This window comes from Anabas testudineus, chromosome 22, assembly GCF_900324465.2.
Source record: "Anabas testudineus chromosome 22, fAnaTes1.2, whole genome shotgun sequence".
Lineage (NCBI taxonomy): Eukaryota > Metazoa > Chordata > Actinopteri > Anabantiformes > Anabantidae > Anabas > Anabas testudineus.
This window is the reverse complement of record NC_046630.1, coordinates 2,572,888-2,592,780: the sequence shown is the minus strand read 5'-3', so window position 1 is coordinate 2,592,780 and position 19,893 is coordinate 2,572,888. Positions and strand designations below refer to the sequence as shown.

General features: G+C 40.2%; 4 protein-coding genes across 21 annotated transcripts in view; 3 read left to right on the top strand and 1 right to left on the bottom strand.

Moving 5' to 3' along the window:
* The first annotated feature begins 1,496 nt into the window (after positions 1–1,496).
* On the top strand, positions 1,497–3,550 carry LOC113148549 (protein FAM216A). The gene is made up of 6 exons (XM_026340272.2): positions 1,497–1,521; positions 2,149–2,210; positions 2,378–2,504; positions 2,699–2,855; positions 3,111–3,184; positions 3,332–3,550. The coding sequence occupies exons 1-6, from the start codon at positions 1,503–1,505 to the stop codon at positions 3,469–3,471; spliced, it is 579 nt and encodes a 192-aa protein (XP_026196057.1). The 5' UTR covers positions 1,497–1,502; the 3' UTR covers positions 3,472–3,550.
* Positions 3,551–4,371: 821 nt separating this feature from the next.
* Positions 4,372–7,781, bottom strand: vps29 (VPS29 retromer complex component). 3 transcript variants are annotated; one of them, XM_026340378.1, is made up of 5 exons: positions 7,718–7,781; positions 6,830–6,841; positions 5,639–5,830; positions 4,934–5,169; positions 4,372–4,852 (listed from the first exon to the last, which is right to left on the bottom strand). In XM_026340378.1, the coding sequence occupies exons 1-5, from the start codon at positions 7,718–7,720 to the stop codon at positions 4,735–4,737; spliced, it is 561 nt and encodes a 186-aa protein (XP_026196163.1). In that variant the 5' UTR covers positions 7,721–7,781; the 3' UTR covers positions 4,372–4,734. The 3 variants fall into 3 exon arrangements, with proteins under 3 accessions (XP_026196163.1, XP_026196164.1, XP_026196162.1); XM_026340379.1 differs by lacking the exon at positions 6,830–6,841; XM_026340377.1 differs by lacking the exon at positions 7,718–7,781 and having other exon boundaries at positions 6,830–7,711.
* A 914-nt stretch (positions 7,782–8,695) lies between these two features.
* eif5 (eukaryotic translation initiation factor 5) lies at positions 8,696–15,987 on the top strand. Of its 3 annotated transcripts, none has more exons than XM_026340036.1 (12): positions 8,696–8,783; positions 9,395–9,621; positions 10,677–10,956; positions 11,040–11,121; positions 11,413–11,585; positions 11,781–11,892; positions 12,392–12,522; positions 13,027–13,188; positions 13,389–13,550; positions 13,684–13,848; positions 14,146–14,286; positions 15,538–15,987. In XM_026340036.1, the coding sequence occupies exons 3-12, from the start codon at positions 10,885–10,887 to the stop codon at positions 15,634–15,636; spliced, it is 1,299 nt and encodes a 432-aa protein (XP_026195821.1). In that variant the 5' UTR covers positions 8,696–8,783; positions 9,395–9,621; positions 10,677–10,884; the 3' UTR covers positions 15,637–15,987. The 3 variants fall into 3 exon arrangements, with proteins under 3 accessions (XP_026195821.1, XP_026195822.1, XP_026195823.1); XM_026340037.1 differs by having other exon boundaries at positions 8,728–8,788; XM_026340038.1 differs by lacking the exon at positions 8,696–8,783 and adding an exon at positions 8,885–8,908.
* Positions 15,988–18,303: 2,316 nt separating this feature from the next.
* The window catches only part of mark3a (MAP/microtubule affinity-regulating kinase 3a), a 43,000-nt gene continuing 41,410 nt past the window's right edge, over positions 18,304–19,893 (top strand). For all 14 annotated transcript variants that reach the window (XM_026338926.1, XM_026338918.1, XM_026338922.1 and 11 more), the window contains exon 1: positions 18,304–18,892. In XM_026338926.1, coding sequence (XP_026194711.1) covers positions 18,842–18,892 — 51 coding nt within the window. In that variant the 5' untranslated portion in view covers positions 18,304–18,841. The remainder of the gene's footprint in view (positions 18,893–19,893) is intronic.

The following is a 19,893-nucleotide window of genomic DNA, read 5'->3' as shown; positions in this document are numbered from 1 at the left end:
CATAGATTGAAAGTTTTCATTTGCAAATGATAAAACTGACAGACTGCAGCTGCTGCTGGCAGCCTGTTAGGAAAATGAAACATGAATTCAAATGTGAAACTCTGCACAGGGAGTTGTTTCCTCTGAAGTGATAACAAGTATGTGTTGGTATGTCTGATATTGTAACCTTTCAAACTGAAATTCCCCCACAGAGGGCATAAAGCCCTTAGGGTTATTCCACCATCTTGTGGGGGAAATCCATTTTCCAACTGTAAGGGTTGGATATTCCCCATAATCCCAACAAACCAACACAATAAAACAACATGTTTGTATGATGCAGGACTCTGATTGGTTCAGTTAAACATCAGTGGATGGAGCTAAAATTTAAATTATCCACTGCTGTGTGTTGACAGCTGTGAGTAAAAGTCCTGAATCATTTAGCAGCTGATTATATTTTGCACTAAAAATTGCGTATTTACAGAACTTATACAACGTTTTAGATCAAGCACAAGAACTCATCCACTCATTTCCAGTGATGAGTCTGTCAGTGTCTCTTTAAATAACTTTAAATACGATGTGCTGCATCTTTTTGGTCAGATGGTTAAATGACATTATTCATCCAGGTAGAACAACTGTTTAACTTTCTATTTCTGCTTTTCTCTTTCCAGTTACAGGGGAAATTTAAACAGGAAGAAAAATGAATGCAGACATTCTACATTTCATTTCAAGCTCTCATGATCACCTGGATCACATGTGCAACGAGGAAACGGGAGCAGCTGAAAAATAAAACAGATAAAACCACGTAAGTTCTGAATAAAAGTCTCTTTGACGGTTGATTGTCTGGATATTGTTTCACATGCACGGAGACTTTGATAAATTCTCTGATCTTTAGTTTGTTTGGAAATATGGGACCATTTTTAACTCTTATGCAATTCCAACAATTGCTTGAATGAAACTATGGGAGGCTTTCAGAGAGGAAATCACCTTTTGGTGGAACAGGTTAAAGCATCTGAAACGTGTAACAGACTGGTTTACGTGCTGGTTTCCTGCAGTTTAAAAGTCCATCTTTTTTTTTTATATTTGAAATCTTGGTTTGAAAAGCAAACTAAAGCTGACAGGTAAATGTAGTGGAGCAAAATAACTTCAAATGTCTTTTAAGTTCTCTCTGTGTGAACAGACACACCCCCGTTCCCCGAGTTCCGCAGTAAGACGACCTCCTTACTCCAATTATCCAGACTCACCTCAGCGTGGATGGATTTGTCTTTAAACTGGCTGCTGCTGCTACTTAAGATCCTTTGCTCCGTTCTTGCACGTTTTCCCATCATGACAAAACAAGTGACATTTGCAGACAATCAGAAAATCCACCGGCTCCATCACGACAAAGTTTTGCAAAGGTAAAGTAATAATTTCATTTAATATTTTCATGCTAATGACAGATTTTTGTCCTGATTGTATTTTAAACCTCTAATTGTGTTAATGAAGTGAAACTTTAATGATGCGTTTGCTGTTGCAGCAGTTTTTGGATGAGTGAGTCTAAAATGGGTATGTACATATTCTACAGCAACACAGTATTTATTCAAATTAAACAAGTCAGCAGTAAAGAAACGTGTCAGCAGAAATTAGAGAAAACCCAAATAAAGACACTATTAGTTCAGCTTTTTATTCAGCACGCTGAATCCTCTGCATTCTGTCTATTTCACTGTCTCTCCTTGGTTCAGATTTCAGATGTGTGAGCACTATCTCCTCGTTAAATAAACAAAACATGTCTGAAATCTGAGAGCCGAGGTTTTTCTGTTAGGGACATGGCTGTGAGAAAAGATCTGTGGTAGAGAGCAGGAAATCCTACACTGAAACCTGACCTCGGTCACACCTGAGGAGTTACAGGAGGAAAGCTTGGTCGTCTGCTCTTTGGTTTAAGCGTTTAACTAAACCCACTTACAAGACTTTCATGTGGACCATAATACACAGTTATGACAATATCAGCAGCCAACTCTTACACTGTAACTCAAACTTTACTTTAATACATTATAAAACATTTGTTGGTAGATTTATAGTCAATGTGTGTATTTGGGAAGAAACAGAAACTCCATTATCAGACACTGGTGCTGCTGCTGAGTGTGTTGCTATAAATACCTTTGAGGATAACACTGCACTGTTATCTTCAACCAGAAATCCAAGATGTAACAAGAATACAAATCCCCAAAACCATGGCTGCAGCCCCATTTTTGAAGGTAAACTACCAAGTCATTGTGCTCTAGTTAGCATCATGGCATTAATGTCCACCAATGTGCTATAAACTGATTCATTAAGATTGTAAGAAATAAAGGAAAGAATGTAAAGTTACTGATCTAATCACATCCTGAATAGTCATTAATCCAAACCTGTGTCTTTCCCTCAGCACGCAGCACTAACACCAGCTCAGAGGGAATATCTCTACACCATCGCAGCTTCCTCTGGCACCACACACGTCCCCAACCTCATCACCCAACACTACATGAACATATTGCACAGGTGTATACATACAGGTAAGAACCATAGTTCACTCAAACCAACAGAAACTGTCCACTTCTTTAACAGTGGAACAAAGCAGGACATCGTCCACAGCACTGGAACCTTTACTGACTCTGGCCAAGGTTAAAGGTTAAAGAGGTCTCTTTCAACTTTATTGTTTTTTGCCATTGTTTTTAATGATTAAATCTTTTACTGTGACTGTTTTTAGGCCACAGCCTTGTTACAGACGACCTTATGGTGACATCTGTGGCCTCATGTGAGAATGAAAAAGTTTCTTCAAGGGAAGAAGAGGACAGGGGAAAGATAAACACTGCAGGTCACTCTGGGAAATCCTCTCTCCCAAAGATCCCAAACAGAAAACCAAGGTGGGACTCACAATTTCAATATATACCATTTACACGAAAAGTGTTTTTCAGGCAATTACACATCTGTTAGAGGTGGAAAAAGGTCATCCTTTTAGAATAGCTTTTAGTTAAAAGCTCAAAACTGACTGTTGAAATTAAATTTTTAATGACACAAAGCAGCAGGATGTGGTCACAATTTGTTAATTACGTATTTCAGGTGGTAGATATACAGTAGCTCCTTGAAAATTAATTTGCATAATATTGCCGGTTTTCCAGCACAATAGCATCCAAACAGAGAAAGATGAAGAAACACACAAAGACGTCAGTCAAGATAAAAAGAAGTCCAAGACGTGAGTCAGTGAAATGTTCGAGATTAACGTTTTTTTCTCTGTAAAGAAGAAATGAGCAATTTCATAAACTACTGTATTAAAAATGAAAACAGTATTTTATTGTCCTTAATATTTAGATAGTTATGATTTTGTTGATGTTGTTGCCAGAAGCCAAAATCAAAGTGAAGGAGGAACAGCAGCAGGAGGAGGAGGAGGAGGAGGAGGAAGGACTGAATGATTCTCTGAGTGATTGCTTGAGCTTACTCTCTCTGGGAGACTGGGATGATGACAGCTTCTCAGATTTGTGACCTTTTATCTCATCTATACTTCCACAGTAACATGTTGATATAACCTGAGAATAAAAATAAAGATTTAATTTCTGCCTGATTCTCACTGTTTTGAATATCGAAACTGGGGAGTTTATGAAAACATAAACCAGAAATCAAAGCAACAACAATAATGTTAAAATTCAATCAGGAACAAATGTTTAAGAGAAGCAGTCAATTGTGTAAAGTAACACTGAATAAACAATAAGTGCAGCTCCTAAATATTGTTTCCTAAATATTTAGCTTGTTAATTGGCTAATTGAAAACTTATGGTAATGTCAAGTATAATGCAGCATTTTATTATGTTGTATGAAAAATAAAACCACCCAGCACTGTGTATATTAGTTCAAATTAGCATCCGTCAGAGCCAAATACATTTACATAAATAATATACATATATATTTATTACCTTTTGTATATTTTGCTGATAACACTGACCAACTGGGGGATTTACTTTTTACATTGTCTTTATCAGTTTGCATTGTCATCGGTAGTTGCACAGGCGATGTTGTGTTCTGACGCCCCCCACTGTCAGAGAGAGAGACTCTTTATATAAAGACCTCATTTACAGGAAATCACCTTACACATCCTAAACCTCTAAATGTTCATACGAGGTCTGTGAAGAGAACAGACGTGTATTTTATTTCATAAAAATACTTTATTAAAGTGCCTTAGGATGTTTCCATTTTGCTTGTAACTGGCACGATAAAATGACTTAAATGTAGACGGCAGCATTCAACTGTATGTGGTTATTCTAGTTTACCCATATTTCAGAACACCTTGCTGGAAATACAGTAAAATAAAATTCTACTGGACTAATATAATATAATATGTAATATATGATAATAATAATACTTTACATTTGAATAAGAAAACGAGAGATGAGGAGGGATTTGATCTTTATTGTGGGAAAGAAACAACTACATGAAGCTAAAGGCCTGTTGTTGGTTACATGTGCAGAACGTAACAAGGGGGAAAATTTAAAAAAGAAAAAAAATTATAAGAAATGGCACAAAATATTTCTTTTGATAACAAATACGTGTGACATTATTGCATTCTCTACAGTTACCAAATGACAGCTTGGATACAAGCAAATGCTGATGACATATAAACAATATAATACAAAGGTGTTGTAGAGTTAAGTTACAGCGTTAACATTGTGGTGACTGTGGGGAAGCTGCTGCACCCCGGTGGAAAGGAATGAAATGATAAACTGAGCCGCGTTAACCCAACTCTCGCTGGTCTCTAAGATTTCTTGTACTCGATTCTCTCCACCTTCACGTCATCACCGATCAGCTGATAGACGTACGTCACCACTGTAGACGCCTGGATGTCCATTAATACAAAAGAGGGGATGATGTTGCTGTAAGGAGAGAAGACAGAAGTGTTTTAGTCAAGACTATACCTGCTTGTGTCAGCAGGTCAGACAAACCGGAGCTCCTACCTTTCCAGTGCACTGTAGGCTCCTGTGGCAGAACCGGGGTTGATGTAGAACTTGTTTTCATTCTCGAAGGCCTCAAACTTGTGCGTGTGCCCAGAGATAAGGATATCGACGTCCAGCTGTCTCTGCAGCAGCGCCAGACTGGCCATGTCGCCCCAGGGGATCACTTGGTGGCCGTGGATGAGGCCGATCTTAAACTGGCCGACTGTCACCACCTTCTGCTCCGGGTAGTTCAGGTTCTGAGAGGAGAAAAGAGGGAAAGTGGCAGAGTGAAAAATCAAACACACATCAAACTCACTTTATAATAACATCTAATAATAATAATCTACAAGTGAAAACTGTCATTTTTGATAATCAACCAACGGATAGCTTGTTGTTCTATATATTTGGGCAGTTGTTCTCATGAAAGACTCCTGAAATGTGAGAAACAGTAACAGGAGATTTTACCATACTCGACATGATGAAATTAATTGTTAATTAAAGTCACAGTGCACAGACACAGTAAACAGTGAAGCTGTGGCAGCACACTATTCAAGGACATCAGTGAATAAAGTGGCCATTTGCAAAAGTTGCACACCTGACTTGCAATTATAGAATACATATGAGTAAACCATCAAGTAAATTCAAGATTAAATGAATAGAATAGTGTTTAGGAAATACTAAATAGGTTCTACTTTCTTCTATTGCTGTCTACAAACGCACACAGACCTCATCAAAGTCTCCTCGGACTATGTGAACGTCTCCTGCGAGGGTCTTCAGGTAGTCATAGCTCTCTTTGGTGCACAGGTTTCCCGTGCAGAGAATGTGCTGGATCTTTCCCGGGACCAGCAGCTTCTTGAACTTGGCTGGCAGAGTGTTGCACCGGTGGGGGATGTGCAGGTCACCTAACACCAGGACCAACTGATCGAATCGCACAGACACACACATTGAAAGGTCAGTTATCAGACGATGAGCCCTGGGAGGGTTCAGACTGTAGCATCTGAACATGGACAGAGCGCTGCAGGATGCCTGTTCATTTCTGGAGCAGAGAATGATGCACACACAGTTTACCAGTACCAGTACCCCCTCAGATGTTACTGGTTAATCTTGTTTCTTCATTAACACCTGAGGTTTTTTGTTATCGTCTCCACACAGGCTTAACCCATAAAGCTCAGGCCTAAATAAGCTATAATTGTGAGTAAGAAGCTAAGGATATTAAGTGTCTGAATTCAAACTGGATTGTAAACATAACTTTTTAAATAATTTGCAGAAATCTCATGGTGGAAAATGTCAACTGAATCAGAACAGCTGGATTTCAGACACTCAATAGCAGGTAAGAGAGAGAATTGTGGTTTCACACTGACACAAGCAGTCAAAACAATGACCAACAAATCAACACAGACCTCATAAATAACCTTATAAATCCACCGATCGGCAGAAAGATGCTATGAATGGTAGAATTTCTGGTAGCATGTTACCACTGGAGGAATTTCAAGGTCTGACCCCACAATGCAAAGAGCTGATGAATTGTAGATTAACCTGGAATTGTGAGTGTGTGAATACTCATTCATCTGAAATAAATAAGTCACTAGGAAGGGTTCCCCAAAAAGAGATTAACCTGCCTGAGTCACAGTGGACTTCTATACAGGTTCTAGACATCTAAGAAGATTTAGTTTTCGTCCCCCAACTATTATGAGTGTACAATTATGCTTTGGTTTAGAAAACTTGAAGAGAGCATGTGTAATTAAAGCGTCACAGCCAGGAAAGAACCAGATTATTGCACTGCAGTTGCTGAATTAGCAGCAGCTGGTTGTTCTGTGAGCAGAACCTCCACAGCTGTGCAATCCCAATCCCATGTTAGTGTGCCAGGCAGCAGCGTGAGCAGAAAACAGGGATCCAACACAGAGCGAGGGCACTTACCCGGTGACCAGCCTGGTTGATTGGAGACAGGCAAGGAGGAGGGATGGGGGAGGAGGAGGAGATAGGGGAGCAGGTGAGACAGGGAGGAAGGCATGATGTGCATGGAGAGAACAACATGATCAAAATTTGAGGAAAATAAAAGACAAGAAAGAGTTGGGACAAGAGGAGAAAACTGAAATTAGAAATTAAAAAAGTGAATGACTTAGGTAGACACATTAATCATTCAAAAACAAATAAGAAAAGTTAAACAACAATGTGGTTGAATCAGGTGTTAATGGTGGGTGGTTAGTGATAATGATAAAGCAAAACTACTATAATCTCCTGAGTGAGCATTTGCAAAATCATGTGGTGAAGCAAATTAAAGTGCTGACTGGAATTGAACATACAAACATCGGGATCTAAACTCGAGCTGAAATGATTGGTTGGGCTTGTTAATAACTCATTTATCATGTTGTTATGTTAGCATCATTGCTAAACAGGAAAAGTGCCTCGTTTGAATGAGGCTGTTAGCCTGTTAGCTCTGACGGCTAACTGATTTGCAAACAAGATAAAGTGCGAATGTGTCGTGATAGTAATTAAACAGACAGGAACAGTGGTTGATAAGCAAACGTGACAAACTGAGGCTTCACCGTGCAAATGAAACTGTGACTTTAGGGCTGCTTGCAGCTTGTTGCAGTGAATTTCTGGGGAGCGAACTGCTCAGCTGTCATGTGATCGTTGGTCCATTTCACTAAAAACACTGAATTCGGACTGTGTGGACGCTCGGAAACAACGATGTCGGTCTCTTTACGTCGAAAACAAGTCTATGAAAACACAATGCAGGTAAAGTGCTCGACGATCCAGCTGTAAAGGACAGAATTTGTGGACTTTTCGCCATTTCATACTCACCATCTTCTATGTTGCTGTTTCTGCGAGACAAGTTGAGGAAGCGCCTACGTACGTACAGCGTCACGACGTCAGCCAATTAGGAAAGAGAACAGAACGTCAGATACTTCCTCTTGACCTTTCAAAATAAAACAGCTTAAAGTCATGTTTAGGGAAAAATACCTTACAATGTTTGAATTATTACATATAACTGGGGGATATATAATTGGATCAAATGTGTATTTATTAGTAATTTGCACCCCTGAAATATAATATTGAGTATGAGGTCCTGCATCATCCATCTTGTTGACCTGGACTTGAAGACACTAAATGAATTTCAACCCTATAACAAACAACACATTCTATTTGTTTTGACCAGATGCCTACGTTGAATGAACTACTACAGAAACTAGGAACCTATATTCACATTTCAGAAGCCGATCACAGTGAATTTTAAACTACATAATTAATCAGTGGACTTAATGATTAATTAATTGTGTCAGCTCCACAGTACCGATGGCCTAGTTTGTGTGTGTATGTGTGCTTGTTGTTGTTTCTTTCTCAAAAGTTAAGGAAATAAACACAAACATGGGAAAAATGTATTTAAAATGAACACAAAGATGCTAAACAATTACAATAGACACACATTGACTACAAAGAAGTACAAAGAATTCACAAATAGGCAGAAAATGGACAAAGAGACAATAAAACTACAAGAAAATTCAAGAACAACAACAAAGAGTCAACAGCTGACAGAGGCACATGAAACAGCCACAAAGAGACAAAAACATCATTCATTTGTAGTCATTTTGTCTGTGCCCTCCAAATTCATCTATGTAATGTGTTTTGTAAAATATTAAGTTGGCTAAGAGTACTTTAATGAAACCATTTTACAAAGGTGCTTTACTTAAAAGCTACATAAAACATAAAACTCCCACACATTCCAATAAAAACCCACCTTACATAAACAAGCGCCTTTTAATTTGAAATGAGTGCTATCCCCGGATGTAGCTAACAGTGTTGTTGCCGTTAGCTTCACCTCGTCAGTAAAAGCGACGTGAGTAGCAGCATTTCGCAGAACATTCGAGAGGTAAGGTACGAAATTATTTCATCACATTTTTCTGGCCTCGTTTTTTTTTTTTTTTTTTGCTGTGGATTTCACCTTAACGGGCGCATTTCCACAGTGAAAATGTAGCTAGCGGTCCACGGTTGAAGGTATTATCTAATCACATTATCTTCGACCTTTCGCGTCGTCAGCGTTTGGCTAATAATTGGCTTCGCGTTAGCATCTGGGATCAGGCTTTTTCCTGGAGTTCTAACATTAGCTCTGGGTTTAATAACGGGTAAAACCAACGGCGAAGCTTTATTTAGACGTGGAATGTTATCATTTTATATTATTGCTGTTATTTCGACGTAAATGTTCCGTATAATTTGTCTTAATGTGGGGAAATTAATCGATGAGACACGTGTAACGTTCCCTTTAGCCAGTTAGCTTCTCAGTTAAGTCACAGTGTCTTAGTTAATTATACTTGGCATCATTTAATCTATTGATGTTTTGCGATTTTTAGTTATGTAACGCGACGATTGCACCGCTCACCCACCCAAACCTACGACGACAGCTGTCACACCTGATGATGCTAACGCTAGCGTTTTAGTCCGCAGTTAGTTTGAATAACAATACCCTTTATTTTTCCCCCAAAGGTCCCTCAGAACCCCGAGGACTTTCCAGATAACCCTCCCACTCTCTCTGGCCTGGCATCTGCTCTGTTTGAACGCTTTGAGGTGTTGAACTGTGCGTCTTTGAGAGCCACAAAACCATTAAGGAACCCAGCTGTAATCAATACAACACCAGCACCAGGCATCGACCACCGTTCACTGCGGCTCTTGGACGATCAGCGTTGTGTTTATGTCTTTGTTTTGCAAAAACGGTGAGTGGCAGACGCAGCTGATCACATATTTTAAATGTTTAGTTTAACATATATGGGTTTCCTCAGCGATCTTGTGCAATAGGACCTGTTTTCTGTGCCACAGTATCAAAATGGCGTCTCCCAGTCGAGTCACTCGTGTGCAGCGACTGTATGACGCACTCTGCACCAAGCAGCTAGCTAAGCTAACTAGCCTCCTACTGAAATAGTCTCGACCTCTACTCTTTTTAAACAGCTCAACTCTGGTTACTAATGTTCCAGACAGAAGCATGTTGGTTTATTTCATGTCGAATCGCACTGATCATGGCAGAGAAAACAACCACTGCACACGGTATGTGGTATTAGAGTCGTCAGCAGGGGGAGAGTTGTTTGGCAGCTGTTAGGCCTCTTGTTTGTGACCTATTAACAAGAGCAGGCCTTATGTGACTAAAGCCAGAGGCCTTCGTGTAACACAAAGGGCTTTCACAAAACTATTCTTGTACATATGTGGACTCAAAGCTGGGAATGCGTCCACTTTTGTAACTGGCTTTTATTTTTCTTCTCTGGACTAATCTGTCCTGCTTGCTCACCATTTGATCACAGGGATATTTGCTGGATTTGATTGTGTTTTGTAATCCATCCAGCAACGCAGGAAACTGTGATCAAACGTATTTAGGTTGAGAAATAATTTTATAAGGGACTATGCAATATCCTGACAGTCTCTGGGTACTTTATCATATTTCTTTTTGTACTGACTTATATGGCACTGAGTTTAGTCTGGCTAAATAGTGGCAGTCATTGAAGAATCACGCGCCACAGGAATCGGTTTCATCATGTTGCTGTGGTTTGCAAACTGTCATGGCACAAACTACATTACTACTGTAGTGTCCCAAATGCAGAACCGGTTTTTTTTCCTCTAATGATCTAATCAACATATTTAGATTTCTCTCGTATAAATCCAAGATGTACATCAAGTCTTTACACTTTGAATTGGCTTATGAGAGAACTTAAAAACACTAAAGTTACAGTTTTAATTTTCTTTATTAAATAATTATCTTTTTGTCCCTATCCTCTTTCAGAGCTGTTGCGCAGCCGTTGGAACCTGTGTGGTGGAAATCTAGCCTTCAAGCAAGGAGCTTGCGGCCACAGCGGCACAACGTTTTTCATGTCAGAGACCGAGCACGCTTGCAGTCGTTTATGTCATCCCCTCTTTTCCAGACAGAAGATCCCGAAAAATCCCCAACCAAGATCCTTTTATCTTACTGATAGTGCTAACACCAAGCCAAAATGTCTGTCAACGTCAACCGCAGCGTGTCAGACCAGTTCTATCGCTACAAGATGCCCCGTCTGATTGCCAAGGTAACTAGCACCTGTCTCCGTTTTTAAGTTTGTGTATTTTTAAGTTGATGCGGTTGTAATGATTCCTCATCTTTTCTGTCCAGGTTGAAGGCAAAGGGAATGGAATCAAGACGGTTATTGTCAACATGGTTGATGTTGCAAAGGCACTGAACAGGCCTCCAACATGTAAGTAACACCAACACCATGTGTAGCATCATCTTTTGTTTCACTCATTGTCCAAGATAGTTGGTATTTAACCAAACTGCAAACTGTGTGGGGAGGAAAAGTCGACCTAAAAATCACAACAGTTGCCTCTGAATTCTTATTATAACGTTTCTATTTTGAGAAAACTTTATTAGAAATGTAACATTTGATTGTTTTGCTTCTTAAATTTTTCATGTCTCTTTCATGAGCTGATTTAAAGAAGAAACTTTTGTTGTAAAGGTCAGTTACTCTCATTTCTGTTCTCCACCATAGACCCGACCAAGTTTTTTGGTTGTGAACTCGGCGCTCAGACCCAGTTTGATACCAAAAACGACCGTTACATCGTCAACGGATCCCACGAGGCGAACAAGTTGCAGGACATGCTTGATGGGTTCATCAGAAAATTTGTGCTGTGTACCGAGTGTGACAACCCTGAAACTGAGCTGGTAAGTGTCTCTCAGTATCTGTATCACAAGCCTGGGCGATGAAGCATAAAGTCCCAGAAACACTTTTACTGTAATTTATATTTTAATTTCTCGTAATAGATTGGGTACATTTACATATTTCAAATTAAAAAAGGTTCGGTGTGGTTTCTACAACTAGTTGCCTTTCAGCACTAATAAGAGTCTGTTTTCTTACAGCATGTCAATCCCAAGAAACAAACCATTGGCACTTCCTGTAAGGCCTGTGGAAACCGCGGCATGCTAGACACCAGACACAAACTCTGCACGTTCATCCTCAAAAACCCACCTGGTGAGATTTTCTCCTATTGTAATTGAGAATTTGGCGCCATTGTAAGTTGTTTAGGCAGTTCAGCTTTAGGGCTTTAAACTAAGAATGTACAGTGACATCTGGTGGTTTGTGAAGATCATAGTAGCCCTGAATGTCTGGATGAAGTATTGTAGAGTCTCAGCAAAACAGATGCTGTGAGGATTTTGACCTTTTGTGATAAGAAAATAGAAATCTGTATGTATTTAATAACACATGGTCATATCTCTGATTGTGTCTCATCACAGACATCTGAAGCTTTAGACATCAACAGCCACGTGATGGTTTTTTTTTTTTGTTGTTTTTTTTAATAAGCTCAAACACAATATATCGAAACTTTAAACTTCACTAGAGCAAAACTAGTCTCATCCACCTCTTCCCTCTAGTTCATGCTGGCAGTGATCACAATAGAGACCTTGGCGCTGGTGCAGCAGTAACTCCAGAACAGATTTGATAACAGCAGTTTTTCCTTCTCCAATAACAGAGAGCAATGATAGTGGATCCGCATCTGCAAAGAAAGAGAAGGAGAAGAAGAACCGCAAGAAGGACAAGGAGAATGGCTCTGGCAGCGGAGAGGCTGGGAACCAAAAGAACTTTGATGCTCCTGAGGCTGTGGTGGGTAGTCTTACATTCCCAGGTTTCTACCTGGGCTTTTAGACCCTCCAGGGACTTGGACTAGGAAGTCCTTCCAGCTTGATAATGATATTTGACCTTTTTATCTTATCACACACTAAATTGCTGCAGATAAAACCTGTCATATGGTTCCTCACACACACTGAGTTATTTGACCTAGTTCAGTGATGGTCTTTGTTTAGTCATGATCATACAGTCGTAATTCATTGTGTGAAATGTTTTATATGCTAGTTGGCTGTTGCTCTCAAACCCAGTCATTTAAGGTGCTGGTACAGACATCGGTACATAAAATTAAGTGTATTTTATTTCATTCCTAAGATGATAAAATATTCTAATTAAAAATCAGCACTGATTCTCAAACCTACACAAATGTTTGCCTCACATCCAGCGGCCATCTTGCATTTACCTTTCTTGAAAGCTCTTAAACAGAACCAGGCAAAGAATCACTAAAGTCTGAAAACTGACCTGGGTGTCTCTGATTGTCAGGATGGAGATGACGACGATGAGGACTGGGCAGAGGAGACTACGGAGGAGGCGCAGAGGCGGCGAATGGAGGAGATCAGCGACCACGCCAAGAACCTGACGCTCAGTGAGGACCTGGAGAAACCCCTGGAGGAGAGGGTCAACCTTTTCTACAACTTTGTCAAAGTAACAGACTTACAGTCTTGTTTGCTTCCTCTCTAAACTTCCTAGTTGAGATTTAGAAATAAGTTGTAAAATTGTCCTGTTCTACAAGTGGTTAAAGTGTCAGATTTACGAACTGAAATGTGATTTCAAGATGGATGAACATGAAATGAATAATTTAACCTTGACGTTTGCCCAACTCAAATTTTTCGGTCTATTTGCAGCAAAAGAAGGAAAGTGGAACCATCGACGCGGCTGATAAGGAGATCTTGGCAGAGGCAGAGCGTCTGGATGTGAAGGCCATGGGTCCCCTCATCCTCAGCGAGCTGCTCTTCAACGAGAACATCCGCGACCAGATCAAGAAGTACAAGCGCCACTTCCTGCGAGTAAGTTAAATATCGAGTAGTTTCTTTTTCACACCTTGAATTGAGTTGACGCTTTTTTTTTTTTTTCTTTTTTCTTAACCAGTCACAGAATTAGAATGAGTGTAAAGTTTTCTGATTAAAAAATTTCCCTCAGTTCTGCCACAACAACAAGAAAGCCCAGAAATACCTGTTGGGAGGCTTTGAGTGTGTTGTGAAGCTGCATCAGGTCCAGCTGCTTCCACGCGTTCCCATCATCCTCAAAGACCTTTACGACGCTGACCTGCTGGAGGAGGACGTCATTTTCGCCTGGGCAGAAAAGGTGGGAGCTTGTGAGCGGAGTGTATATATTGAACTTTAATTAGATATTATATTTTCACAGCAGTTTAGTTGCTCTCTGTTCTTTCTTTTGCTTGGTTGAGCTTCATTACATGTGCAGAATATGGGCTTTAACTCTAAAAGTAATGTTGATGTCAGTTTAAACGGGGATTAAATTTCCACTAAACAACTGTTGCTTGGTTGCACGATGTTCTTTTCAGTAGAAAGAACTGAACTTGGAGCCGTGCTCAGTCAGTGCTGCAGCCGTCCTGAATGACAGACTGACTTTATTTTTGTCCAGGTTTCTAAGAAGTACGTCTCTAAGGAACTTGCCAAAGAGATCCACGCCAAGGCTGCTCCTTTTGTCAAATGGCTGAAGGAGGCCGAGGAGGAGAGCGAGGGCAGCGAGGAGGAAGAGGAGGAAGATGATGAGAATGTGGAGGTAACGGGCACAGATCCCTTAGACTTAGTTCTACTCAGTAGGATTTATTTAAAGTGGTCACTTGGCTGATTTCTCTGATTAATAATAAAGATACATTTGGATTACTTTACATTATATTATAAAATAATTACGCACTAACGTGTTGACATATGAAGAAATAAGTTCACGCTGTGCCTGCTGATGATTAGCATTAGCAGACCAGAAAGAATGTTGTGCATGAATGACAGTTATCGCTCATATGACAGATAAAACACATGGGCCCACAGATAAGGGCTGACAAATGGACATGAACAAAGATAAACAGCAGGGCAACGGCTACGTACTGACACTGACCCACACATAGGCAGGTATCCACTCAGTGACTCCGAGGGCTAAAACATGCTTGTAGTGACTTAAAACCTCTTGCAAAGTCTGACAGTAGCTCCACCTACAGTGGCAGTCGGTCTCTGCTGTGTCCCCCTGATCCTCCCACAGTGCACGCTACAGAGACAACACACCTCATACAGTCCTCAGCATTTTCTAACCAAGCGGAAAGAGTCTTCTTGGACTCTTGAATTGGCAACGACGGATGGCTGTGTTAGGCAAAATCTGGACCATAAAACCTATCAGCTCTTCGGGCATATAGTAAAGAGAACAGCTGCAGCTTTGTTGATTTTAATCCATATATAGTTTAGTAGAATCCAGCAAAGTGGAGTTTGGAGAGAGACTGTCTGAGATTTTATACTTTGAGCTGCATAAACTGTTGACGTCTTACTTCAGATCAGCAAAAAGTGACACCTACATGTACACAGTAAACTGCTGAAGTGGCCCAAAGCCTCTTATTTAGTTTTTCCCCTGTGATTTATATCTGATCTCTGACTCTGGCCGACACCTGATTAGAATTTATGTGGTTAAAAATAAGGAAGAAAGGTTACGTTGAGGTTTGACATTTGTCTCTTGCAGAGGTTCCTTCCTTCAGTTAGCTATGTCCTCCATGTTCATGATTTAACTGTCACCCATTAGTTGTTGTCCTCGTGCACATGGGGCTCGCACTGCAGTTAAATCTGCACATACGTGTCAAAAACAGATCAGTTCAGGCTAAAATATCACAACACAGCTTTAAGATGAAGTGAAGAGAGCTTCAAACGAGTTTGCTAGTGTGAGAATTTCCTAATTTAACCTTTGTAAAACCCAGAGGGAAATCTTTTTAAATGCCTGTTGACACTGTGCCGTCGCCTCAGACCTGAAGCCGCTTGGTGTTTGTGTCCACAGGTGGTGTATTCGTCCTCTGCCCGCGAGCTCAAAGTGGAGACTGTGAAACCAGACACGCCTGAAAAAGAAGAGGACGACATTGATATTGATGCGATCTGAGACTCAGACTATGATGATGCTTTTTCTTGTGTTGTGGCTTTGACTGAACCTAAATGACCGGCCGCCCCAATCCTGGTTTTACTACCTGCCCTCACCTTTCATCCTCATCATTCCTCCATCTCCAACCCATAACCCTCCTCTGCTTCGTGGCATGACTTAACATAGCGCTTTACTTGCTGCACATTAATACGTTAACTGTAATTTTGCAAAGTATTCAGTTGATGAAATGAAGTTGCTTTGGGGATTTTAATCATGGGTGTGGGGATTATTTTGACTGCACATGTGTTTTTGTTTCTTTGCCTAGTATTTTTTTCCAGTCAATAAAGAACGAATGTTTTGCTATCCACTACACCTGGTAGTTCCCTTTTGTTATGCTCACTGTTTCCTGTCTTACGAGGTAAAATGGAAATCACTGCTTTTCTGCACAGACACGGCGGGTTTTTACGCTCATTCAGTCACATATGAGAGTAGTTACAGTTTAGAAAAATAAAGCCTAAATGATAGTTGGAGCTTGTTCTAATTTCTCAAATGTAAATGTTTCCTAACTTTCTAAATCCTGAGTAATAAACCTAAATCATTGGCTGAGCAAAACATGCAAATTAAATATATCAATGTGGACTCTTCACTATTTAATGTTTGGCTGAATGTTAAATAAGTATAATTGGCACATGACTACATTTAAAAATATTCTAATATGTTGTAACAACATGACCTATAATAGATAGTTATGAGACATTAATCACATACTTTTTACTTGCACACATTAGTATAATATGTTTGACAGGATGTTCTGTCATATCAGTTATGTGTAGATCTGTTGGATGTTTCCAGTTCCTGAAAAGCACAGAAATATTTGGACAAAAGATTTAAACTAATTGTTAGTCATTTGTGTCTTAACTCACATTTTTACAGTGGATTTTTTTTCTCCTTAACCTAGAACTACTAATTTAGAATATACCCTGAACACTGAAGGGGTTTTGTGGGGTTTCTCCCTGATATTGGAACAACGTGACATCACTCTTCCTCCTGATGATGACTTCTTTTGTACTTTTGGACCAATCGCACTCAGGTCGCCGGTTTCCTCATTTCCTCAGCCGGACACACTCTGCTGCCTTCACGGGCTGTGGGAAATACCACCGTTCACATTCCTGCACATAAGGACAATTTAGAACATTTACATTTAGCCATTTGGCAGACACTTTTTATCCAAAGCCACATACAAGTGAGGTACAAAGGCAGGCAAGGAAAGTGAAATTTGTCCTAATATATTTTTATCTCGTTGAAATGTGAACCAAAACATCCCAATGTGTAGAAGTGTTGTTAAAGACTTAAAAGGTAATAAGTTCTCCTCATTTATGTAAAGAGGGTGGACAGAATATCTTACTATCTCTTAATATATAATATATGTATTCTAGTATGACTCCAGCACCACTGTGACCTCAATAATAAACCTTTAGTAGAAATATCACCTCTCTGAGCGTTTAAACAAAAGCTGAGAAATTCTAACCTGGTCAGAGTAGAATTAATGACACAGCTGCTGTAGTGGCTGGCATTAGGTTGTACTGGTATAAATACCTAATAAAGATGCCAGTGATTCGATATGAATGCCTTTCCTGTATTAAAATATACCTGCATATGGCTTGAAAATCTTTGTTGCTCATACTTTGTAAGTTAAAGCCTTGGTCGACCTGCTCTTCCAGATGACATCATCTGACTTAAAAGATTCCTCTAGATGATGTCATCCAGCCTGAAAGTCCTTAGCAACCAGTCTAACAGCGAAAGAACATAAAACAAACAACAAACAAAAAAACTTAATCAAGTGCTGCTATTGCCGAGGCTCTCAGGTTGTAGCCTGAGTTCCTCCACCTGCTCAGAGAGTGTTTGGATGATTCACACCATGTTCCTGCAGTGATGAGAGTACAGTAGAGGGCGGATGATGACAGCTGGTGATACAGGGACATATTACACATTTTACTCCACTAGTTTTTTGACAGCTGACTGCACATTAGAAACATATGATGGCGTATCATTAGCAGTTCCACCAGAGAGGAAGCTTCTTGATCAAAAAATAAAAAACTATTGTGTATGATCATTTATCGGTGAGAGAGACCTGGTGCTCGTACTTTTCACAAGTGTTAAATAAGTTTTTACTGCAGCTGTCATTGGGTGCTGCTTCCAGTGATATCCATACTTAATTGTTCAGGTGATTAACTTTGTCATTACAGAACGTTCCAGTTCTTTGTCTAAAAAACTTTTGCAGTAAGAAACTCGAGTCTATTGTTCATCGGAACTGCGAAGCACCAACAAATGAGTTTGATCAAATGAGAACACTTCATAACTCATCCTGTTCTGTGAGCAGTCACACAGAAGCTGATCTGTGCACAGTTCCTCAAATATTTCTGACCAAACCCTTTAATTAAACTGACACTCAACACTCTAAGTTGTTTTATTTGTACATTTATGTAAATATTCCTTTAAGAAACAACTGTTTCCAGGTGCAGTAGTCATTTAACAAGATAAACAATGTCTGCTCTGTATATTAGGTCAATGTAATGTTATAAAATAAGCTTTTCGTTCAAAAACATTACAAATAATACGTGAGTCCAAACAGCTCATGAAACGTTGTGATGTCGGAGCCTGGGAGGGGTCCGTGAACGCAGCCTAATCCAGTCCAGCCGCTGAGTAGCCATTTTGGTCCCACCTAAAACAGACGAACCAGCTTCACTTTGGGCCGCCGGAGATGGAAGAAACCGAGCCGACGGCGAGTATTTCAGCCACCGAAACCTTCTGAACCCCCCTCAGAACTGTCCAGCGGCGACACTCGACGCCATGACTTGTTTCTAGACAGAGAAAAAAAAAACCTTGGCGATTTTTGGAAGTGGCGAGCGGCAGCGCCTTAGCGTTAGTTTGGTTAGCTTCAGTGAGTCCAACCCGAACGGACACGGACACGGATTCGGTTTGAACGGGGTCTTCGGGCCATGTAGATACTGAACGTTAGCCGGATCTGCTGGTTTGTTTGTGCCGTTAACTGTTCAGCTGCTCGACTCTAACACGTCCGGTCTGGTTCAAACAGTGTCACGATCCATGCTGAGACAGTTTCACCGGAGCGAGCTGCGAAGCGGTTATTGTGTTTTTCGGCGTGAGGAGGTGTCGGTTCGGGACCTGGATCTGACCAGCGACTGATTGTAGGAAGGACGATTTAAAGATGTCAACAAAAACTCCTCTACCGACGGTCAACGAGAAGGTGACGGAAAGTGTAAGTAGACATTGATTACTCGAGCTCTCTGGCTGTGCCTCTGTTCGCTGTTACTCATTAACTTGCAGGATAAAGTGGATGTTTTGATGTTTTACACTATTCTTCCATAATTAAACTGGATGGTAGCTAACTGTGTCACACGGTGTGCTAACGTTACACTTAGTGGATAAAGGGTAAACAAGCAAAGCTGCTCCACTTTAAAAACGTCCTGGATTTTTCTTGTGTGTTAATGTTTGGTCTTATCGACCTATAAGTCCTGTTTTGGTTGGCGGAGGTTAATGTTTGATGTGAATATAGGTGATTTTGAGGCCCGGACTCGGACGCAGCTCCTCTACCTGCTGCTTCTGGCAGGCAACAGTAGGTTTTTTGGTCCGGCCGGCTATTGGCTCTCCGAGCTGTCACTCAAAGCTTTCAACCGCTCATCTTCCAAATAAGGCCTATTGGTTCCGCCCCATCGTGACCAATAGAATCTCACGCCTGGAAGAGCGTTAAAGTTGGAACTTCCGGTCAGACTTTTCAAAATGAAGCTCATTTTTTCATCGACATATTGTAGCGTTTTATTATCTTAAATCCAAAATAACCAGGACATATAGACAGAATCAGCAGCTGTGTTTCACTATTGTATGTCCTCTTTTACTTTATTAACTGAAAAAGTCAGATAGGATGGATTCCAGGGAGCTCTTTTGTGAAGTCCTAGCCTGTTTCCACCCATCTGAGTCATATCTCCTACTCTTTCAACCATTCTAGTAAACAGTGCCATTAGAAATCATGTCTGACTATCACACTACCAAAAGTTCTGCCAAAGGTTTAACAATAGATCATTTTTTTAATTTAAAAAACAAATGTTCAAGTTCCAACTCTCCAGCTCTTGTTAACAAATGGACATCTTTTACAGTTTTCAGACATTATATAGAAAAATAAATAAAAAGCCTTTTTTTTGCAGCTCAACAAATAATCAACATATTGGGCTCAAGAAAATATAAACTCTTATAAGACATTGA

Bases quoted from the DNA above. Each gene is read 5' to 3' on its own strand.
- LOC113148549 (XM_026340272.2), top strand. The intron at 2,856-3,110 runs GTGGGACTCACA...CCGGTTTTCCAG, and splicing joins ATCCCAAACAGAAAACCAAG to CACAATAGCATCCAAACAGA. The intron at 3,185-3,331 runs GTGAGTCAGTGA...TGTTGTTGCCAG, and splicing joins GATAAAAAGAAGTCCAAGAC to AAGCCAAAATCAAAGTGAAG.
- vps29 (XM_026340377.1), bottom strand. From the start codon at position 7,045: ATGTGTCTACCTAAGTCATTCACTTTTTTAATTTCTAATTTCAGTTTT. The intron at 5,170-5,638 runs GTCTGTGTGCGT...TTCTCCTCTCAG, and splicing joins TCCGAGGAGACTTTGATGAG to AACCTGAACTACCCGGAGCA. The intron at 4,853-4,933 runs GTAGGAGCTCCG...CTCTCCTTACAG, and splicing joins GCCTACAGTGCACTGGAAAG to CAACATCATCCCCTCTTTTG.
- eif5 (XM_026340036.1), top strand. From the start codon at position 10,885: ATGTCTGTCAACGTCAACCGCAGCGTGTCAGACCAGTTCTATCGCTAC. The intron at 12,523-13,026 runs GTGGGTAGTCTT...TCTGATTGTCAG, and splicing joins TTGATGCTCCTGAGGCTGTG to GATGGAGATGACGACGATGA. The intron at 13,551-13,683 runs GTAAGTTAAATA...AATTTCCCTCAG, and splicing joins ACAAGCGCCACTTCCTGCGA to TTCTGCCACAACAACAAGAA.